Source organism: Austrofundulus limnaeus, unplaced genomic scaffold, assembly GCF_001266775.1.
Source record: "Austrofundulus limnaeus strain Quisiro unplaced genomic scaffold, Austrofundulus_limnaeus-1.0 Scaffold96, whole genome shotgun sequence".
Lineage (NCBI taxonomy): Eukaryota > Metazoa > Chordata > Actinopteri > Cyprinodontiformes > Rivulidae > Austrofundulus > Austrofundulus limnaeus.
Window position 1 is genome coordinate 1,396,575 of NW_013952498.1, and position 8,025 is coordinate 1,404,599.

The 8,025-nt window shown below is 38.9% G+C and overlaps 2 protein-coding genes across 2 annotated transcripts in view; one reads left to right on the forward strand and one right to left on the reverse strand.

The window, feature by feature from the left end:
• Positions 1-240: 240 nt before the first annotated feature.
• Positions 241-4,151, forward strand: wbp2nl (WBP2 N-terminal like; the record flags this gene model as incomplete). Its single annotated transcript, XM_014012939.1, is given in 8 exon segments — positions 241-421; positions 920-1,028; positions 1,104-1,242; positions 1,517-1,609; positions 1,881-2,078; positions 2,362-2,472; positions 2,822-2,898; positions 2,998-4,151. Coding segments are annotated over 8 exon segments (843 nt in total). The 3' UTR covers positions 3,055-4,151.
• A 256-nt stretch (positions 4,152-4,407) lies between these two features.
• Positions 4,408-8,025, reverse strand: part of LOC106520715 (heme-binding protein 1) — an 8,507-nt gene continuing 4,889 nt past the window's right edge. Inside the window, exon 4 of the mRNA XM_014012940.1 lies at positions 4,408-6,924. Coding sequence (XP_013868394.1) covers positions 6,747-6,924 — 178 coding nt within the window. The 3' untranslated portion in view covers positions 4,408-6,746. The remainder of the gene's footprint in view (positions 6,925-8,025) is intronic.

Here is an 8,025-nt window from a genome sequence, read left to right on the forward strand (position 1 = left end):
TCTCTCTCTCTCTCTCTCTCTCTCTCTCTCTCTCTGAGTGTGTTTGTTTATCTCATGTGTTTAACACTGTTTGTAAGGAAAAAAAAGGAAAGAAAAAGAAATCCTGGGTCCGGATGACCGCTAAAATGTATTCATTTGTTCTTTTTGACAACCCCATGCTTTCCTGATTTGAGTCACGTTGTACACAGACACACATTTTGTATGCCGAATAAATTCGTAGATTAATTGAGACTAAACCAGGGAAAACAGGTCACGAGCAGTCAGCTGGGYGGTTACGTCATATCCGGTGCCAGTCTGACAGTTCAGTTTAGCTCTCAGCGCTCAGGCAGTGGGAGAAACCCAGAAGTCTCCTGAACAACAACATGGCTCTGAATCGGAATCATTCACARAACGGCGGCGTTTTGATAAACAACGGAGAATGGTGAGTTTGGTGTGTTTTTTTTCTTTAGGTTAATTTGTTGAACCAGCTGTTGTTTTCTCTCCGTTTAGCTTGTTTACCTTCTTCTCTGTTGCTGCGTAGTGAGCCGCTGCTAGCTGGCCTGGGTAACATTAGCTATACTAACTTCTGTRTTGTTGACACTCGGGTTAGATGTGCTCGTCTGTGTCTCAGCTTATATTTATTAATCTACCAATAATATAAAAATCAAACTCCTGGCTTTTTACTCTTACTGACTGTTTAGTTTTAGTTCTGGAATTCTTGTGGCTAATTTTGTTTCGTTAGCTTACTGTCAAAACAGGAAATGGCGATTTTCGTTTCACGTTGCCATTATTATAAAGAAATGTCATCCCACATTGATTACACACAAAGCTGGGTTTCATCATAATGGAAAATACAGTTAAATTCTCCAAATGTTACCTTTCTGAATGCTTTTTAGATAAGCTGGTACTTGTTCACCTCCTTTGTTTACTCTCTCCTCAGCATTGTAAGGGACTGTAAGAATGTGGAGCTGTCCTTCAGCGATGTCACCTGCAAGACAGATCTGCTGAAGGGGACCAAGAAGGGCATCGTTTATCTAACACCATACAGGGTATTCCTTAATAAAAGAGTACAGAGTGCTGACACATCTTTACCTGTCTCTAACTTTATGTTTATTCTGCTCCAGCTTTTGTTTGTGTCCAGTAATACCAAGGACTGCCTGGGTTCGGCCATGTTCCCTTATTACCTAATGAAAGGCTGCAGCATCGAGCAGCCAGTGTTTGGAGCCAACTACATAAAAGGGACTGTGTCGGCTGAACCAGGCGGTAGGTAGCCTTCTGTTTATCAAAAATGCATCAGTTTGTGTCTTGCTGAGGTGGTTCTGGGCATGTCCCACAGATAGGAGGTCTCAGAGCAGATCCAGAACCCCTCAGAGGGATTGCACATATGCTTTAGGATCTCCCRGCAGGAGCTGGAGAGGAATATTCTGTTGTTTCTCTGACTTGACCATGGATAATTGGCTCAAAATGAATTAAATGTATTGTATGTAATAAAAAAATAAAAATAAAGTAAGAAAAAATAAGTTTATTGTTTATCCAGGTGGCTGGGAGGGTCAGGCCAATTTCAAAATGTCGTTYCCCAGTGGAGGAGCCATTGAGGTGGGACAGCACCTCTTCAAACTGGCCACAAATGGTTTGTATGCTCACAGTTTGAGTAATTCTTATCCATACTTTGTATTCATTTGATACCTTTTGAAAATAGGCAATTAAAATGTACAGAAAATGTTTAATAAAGTACAACATTCTGAAAAAGTCTCTAAAATATTTATTAAAGTTAAATTTRCCAGTAGTCCATTTGTTGTTACTTTTAACTTTAACAAAACATGATGAACTTTTTCTCTACGTGATCCTGAACACAAATCATCTTTTTCACCAAAAATTTCCGTTCCCCTTCTGTGTCCCAGCTTCTCGCGCCGCTCCGGCTCAGAATGGTGCTGCTTCCTATGGTTACCCTTCACCTGGAATGATGAATGGTTATGGTCCACCTCCACCTGCTCCGAACGGCTACCCCTCCCCACCCCCTCCCCAGCAGAATGGATTCTACCAGGGTCCTCCTCCTGCTGCTGGTAATATGGGCTATCCTTATCCAGCAGCAGCAGCAGGTACAAAGTCCTGACATTTGCATMAAAACAGTATCTGCGTTTAGACGCTGCTGAAATGATTGCAAAGCAAATGTGATCGTTATTAAAACAGTTTTGACTTAAAGCTCAGGTTTTGTTTCACTCTTCGTTTTCCTCTTTTTCACTTTTTATAAATGTAATGAAGCAGGTTTGTAATTTAAGTGTTTTATTCTCTCTGCCTGTTCTTTTTCTTATTTTATGTTTTTGTCCATCCCTGTTTCTCTCTTCAATATTTTCCTGTTTTCTTGTTGTTTTTCTGTTTCAGGAATGTACCCATCTGGGTTTGACTACATGGCCCCGCCTCCTCCGTATCCTGGGCCACCACAGAATTGGAATCCACCACCTCAGAACTGGGCTTCTGCACCTCCTCCTCCTGGTCTGTTTTTTTTCTTCACTCTATTTGGCTTTCCTCTCTCTGTACGTCTGTGTCACTGCACATGTCAAATCTAATCTCTTCTTCAAAATGACTCATCTTGAAGAAGGCCATCACTTTAAAAGAAAAGTGTGCGGATGTTTTGGCGCTAAATACAATAACAAAATGACACTTGTAGAGTTTTGTACATGAGTTTAGTTTCAGGGGGACAGTTTCACGTTGCTCCTCGTTGATTTCTGAAACCATYAATGCGCTCCGTGTTTTGAGCTGTAGCATCTGCTCCTTAGCATGTTCTGCATTCAGAACTCATCTGAGCTAATCTCCCCGTTGTCCCGTTTCCCTTTACGTCCAGGTAACTCGAAAGCGGCCGAAGCAGCAGGCAGTGCATATTATAATCCCAGCAATCCTCACAACGTCTACATGCCCGCGGTAAGTCTCCCTGCGYGTTTTCTCCTCCTCGCACCAGAAAGGACGTGCGAGTTGTTTTTTTCTGGTGACCTGATGCTTGTTTCTGTTTCCCTCYTGCAGGAGCGGCCTCCTCCATATGCACCTAATCCAGACTATCCTGAAAAGAAGAACAACTGAGACTCACCGACACTCCTGTTTTTTTTTTTTCCCCTCTCTGATTTCCTAAATCTGTTTTAGAACGAGGCGAAACTTTGATGGACTCGATGAAACACGGACGAGTCACACGGGGCTGAAAGATGTCAACCATATTAAACACAGAATCAGTGAAACACTCTGCACATTCCTTTGCTCTCGCTTTTCTTAAACTCTTTATTAATAACATTCTCAGCCATGTGATTATGTCTTTTCTGATTCTCTATAACAGGTAGGACCTGAACTGCCTCTTGTTTGAAATTTAAAGCAAGAATCTTTTATTTTATTTTTTCAGAGTGGATTTCTTACCAAAACATTTTGTACCCATTTATTCATCGCGRTTCTTGTACTTATTAATGAGATAAATCTTCTACATGTAGTGAAGTATCATAGAAAGCACCTTGTCKTTTTCAGTTTTTTTTTCTTTTTTAGTTTTTGTCCAAAAACTAGTTTTAATAATGTTGCAATAACAGACTGATTAYCATACTTAATAGTAATTATGTCAACAAGTTTTCCTTCGTCTGTGATCAGTGTGATCCTGCACTCGGTCACATTAGAGCTTAAATAACTCATATTTGATCCATCTGTATAGGATGGATTGTCCTGGAAAGAAGTAGTTTGATGGGGGATATTAGAAAGATTTGTTGGTAAACATGCGCACGCTTTGTTTGAAGTCTCACACACTGATGGTGAAGAGGTACCTAAATGAACCTGCGCTGTATTCCTGTGAACAAAAGCCAAGCTGAAACCAGAACTTTACTCCATCAGTAGTTACACTAATGTGGGTCACAGGGCCSCAGCAATGTTTCTGGGGGCCCTTCAGTGTTTTGCTTGCTGCTGATAATTCTGAAAACAGCATTTAYATATTAAAGAGGGGGCGAGGGGTCAACAGCCTCCTTAATGCRCCTCAGTTATTTGGATTATTTGCACACAGACGTAGTGGGTAGAAGGAAAGGGGTGGGGAGAGTAATTTGCCTGATTTAATTAAATTTCTGTATATTAATACCTTTTTGTTTGCCGTTCTTATTCTTTTTGCTGAATTTGTCTTGATTAAAATCTAATAAATCAATTATTAAAGTAAATGGTGTTACTTTGTTGACTTAAGCACCCTTTTAAACAGGTATACACTTCGGTTTGAACATTTTACTTTAATATATTGTAATCATTTAATTGATTGCATGAGTGTCTTTTATTTAATGTAGACTGAACATGAGTGTTACAGATATACACAAGCCTATAAAAGGAAGAGGCTTTAAAGATATAGTTCAGATCCTTTGAAGTGGGATACTGTCATAAATAATATTTTCATGTACAGGTAACTGAACAACCTCAATTTGGTAAAGAAAAATTGACCAGATTTGCCTTTTAATGGTTATTAAAGGAAAAACATGTTTTTACATGGTAAATGTGACATACAGAAAACACTTGTCTGGATTTTGAACAAAAAGCACTGGATTTTACCAAAGAATGTTGAAAAACACATTTTGCGTATTTCCATGTGATTTTGGAAGAACATAATCTGTTCATGTAGTTGCAWGGATTTCTATATGGGGACAATTGAAAAACATGGAAAATTCACATTTTTTTTCTGTCAAAGTTCAGCCAAGAACAAAGTTAATGTCTTGCATCTTGTAACTAGGGCCGACTCGAGCCAATTTTGCGCCCTATGCGAGATTTCAGGTGGCAACCCCTGTGCAATCTTCTAAATCTCACTGCTAATTTACATACATTCACATATGCAAATGAAATAGTTTTGTCTTAGATATTATTTTTTATCTTTAGAAACCTGATTGTCCAATTCAAATATTTAAAAGTATACAACCCCCATTTTATGACCATTTGCATCACCGTCACATGCCATTACCCCTACATTTACATACAAATCTGTGAGTAATTGTAAGAGCAAAAGGTACAGTAGCAGCAGTTAGCCCCATAATGTTTCTGCTGTGTAAAATTAATGATGGTAGATTTAGAAAAAAGAACTGGAATGAATCAGTAGGACATTTTTAAACAAGTTATAGTAATCCACTTTGTTCCTGGTCTCGACTGGACCAGCTGTTCAGCTTGTCGGTCTGGTCAGAAATAATATATCTCCCAAACTGTTGCTGTTCACAAAGCTTTCTGTAACAGGTAAGATATTTATTGTTCACAACACCACCGAAATCCTCTTCAAAAACTGAACCATCTGTAAAAAGATTTTTTAATGCCTCCTAAATGCTTAACTTTAGAACGACTTCTTCACCACACCGTAAATGTATTTTTGCAAAAGCTTCCAGCTGCATGAGTCACGTTTCGTTTTTGAGTTAAATAAAATCGAACAATGGAGTGCAACGTCTTACTCTGAAAGAAATATTCTGCCATGAAATCTGATAAAACAAGCAAACTCACAAGAGTCTACACTCTAACTGAATTATTATATTTATTATACAATGAAACGATGTCGAGCCTGAAGATTAACTTCATCACAGAAAACTGATTTGAACAAACAGGTCACATATGTTTTAGAGTTTCATTAAATAAGGATGGCAAACGTCATGCACTGAAACACAAACATGCAGAAGCTTTCTGAACCAACGTGACAACACAAAATTCTAAAGTTAGAAAAGAGCACACCTGTCCCTCAGGTATTAAACTCAGGGTTTTCTCCTGTGCCTAAGCATGTCTTTATCTGTTAGCAAAATATCTTGTTAACCAGTTGACAGATTTGAATACAATGATCAGACAATAATCGCTGCATATCCATCTACAGCTGATTAGCTTTTAAAGCCAACACAATTCAAGATGGCCGCCACAGTCGACTGAATTTACAGAGCGCAAAAATGGCTCTAGCAAATCAGTTTGACAAACACTRAGACAAAATAGCTGAGAGTTATCCACAACATATACTCCGAACACTGCTCATTGCACAAGATCTTTGCTTAAAGCTTTGGTCTTAACTGTCCAATGTCCACCCTGTTTGTCTGTTAGCAAAATATCTAATGCACCAGTGGACAGACTTTATTGGAAGTTATCATTGGATGTGCATCTACAACTGATCAACTTCTGGAGTCAACCCAATTAAAGATGGCCGCCAAAGCAAATCTGTCTTCCACATAAAGATTGTTATAACTCAGTCCAGTTTACAGATGACAGCTTCGGACGTTTGACCAAAATGGCTTCACTTTGCAATTTCTCACAGGCTGAYATGCATTCCTTCAAAGTTTTATAACCATTCTTTACATTTCCCATAGCTTTAACTGATGTTAGGGAGCTTTCCTGGAAACCAGCAGCATTAAGGACAAACAATTCAGGAAAATATAAGGGCATGCATTCTTTCTATATATGACGAAAATATTTACATCATAGTTGCTATGASGAAGTTGTATTTGTATCTCTATGCTCCTCATTAATGCACATCTTTCTGAACAGACTGAACTTCCAATATGTTCTTTCTCCTTTTAAACAAAATTCTTGTAAAAACTATATGTTAAGATGTATTCTGTTATTTTAAGGAAAACCCTTAGAGAAGWTGAATTACAGAAAGTCTGATAAACAAGTTGAAGCTGCTTCTTTCTTGTTGCTTCATTTGAAATGGTCCCATCGCAGAACACCTGACTTAAGTTTTACAGCTTTCTGCTGTGACAAAAAAAGTCCAATTTTTTTTTACAACAAACTGATTTGACTTAAGTGAACGTCTTTCACGGCTCTTCCTGTAGAAACCAAACCTCGTTTCTACGTCCGTAAGGCTTGAGCGGTGGGTCGAAGCTACAGCAGAAGAACTGTTTGCGCTGATATGGTGCCGTTTCGCCCAGGGTGCGCGTCAGACGCAAGGCCTCGGCTCGATACTCGCTTTCCCCTGCGAAGCCGCCAAACTGCCTGTGGAAAAACAGAAAAGAAACGAGAAGGTTCAAACCACAAAAAGCCATTTATAACACTCAACAATTGCTCTTTCATAGTGATTAGAAGTTTGTGAACAACTGTAATTATTGTTAGACATTGATAAATTATGAACATWTGAGAAACACTGGGTTGTGGTTCAGTGACTGCTGTTGTCTTGCTTGGCAAAAACTTTCACTTTGTTGTTTCTGTGACAGTTTTTCAGTCCTGCATCAGCTTGGAGGGAATTCACTTCACTGAACTGTACAGAACAGCTTTGACTCTGRGCTGCTGGTGAGTTTTCTTCCTTACATGAATTGCTCACTTCCTGTTCTTCAGAGTATGTTTTGGATTTAGGTCAAGACTTAACTCCCCTTCACTGCTTTTTGGTCAAATGATATGCATGTTCAGGGTTTTTGACTTTTTTATGAATCACATAACCTGTGAAGCTGCATTCCCAGAACTGACTGTAAATARTTGGTGAMATAATTGWTCACTAATGAAGCCTTGACTTTGGSGATGTGAACAAATTTGGACCAGAAGGTGAAGCTGAATGATGATTTGTGAAATCTGATGGAATAAGTTATGTGAATTTACAATGATACCATACAATAACCATACAATATGTAGTTATATAAGGCTGGTGAGGCAGTGCTAACCAACTACACCATTGTGCAACCTGCTTGTCAGKGACTAAAGGTCCTATTTTGACACCATACAGGTACAGGGATGTGCACCTGGTGGACTGTGAGACACATGTGGCCAGTGAGTGACTTCCAGCCAGACGGACTCAAAGCAGCTCTTAGAATCTACTAGACTATCTGCAAACCTACTGTCTGCCATGAAGGATTTYAATAAAAGTCRCCACTACAACACGTTGCACAAAGCTAAATATGAGAAGTTTACTGAAGTCACAGGTACATAACCAACAGACTTTTTACCAGAGCCACATCCAGCAGGAGTCTGCACTTAAGCTGTCTGATGCCCTTATGCTTGATAAAATAAGTAAGTGCTTACTCTTTGTTTGATTTAATTGTTTTTAGATTTACATTTCTTGAACAAGAATAGAATTGTTATACATGCATTTGAGCATGAAATAAG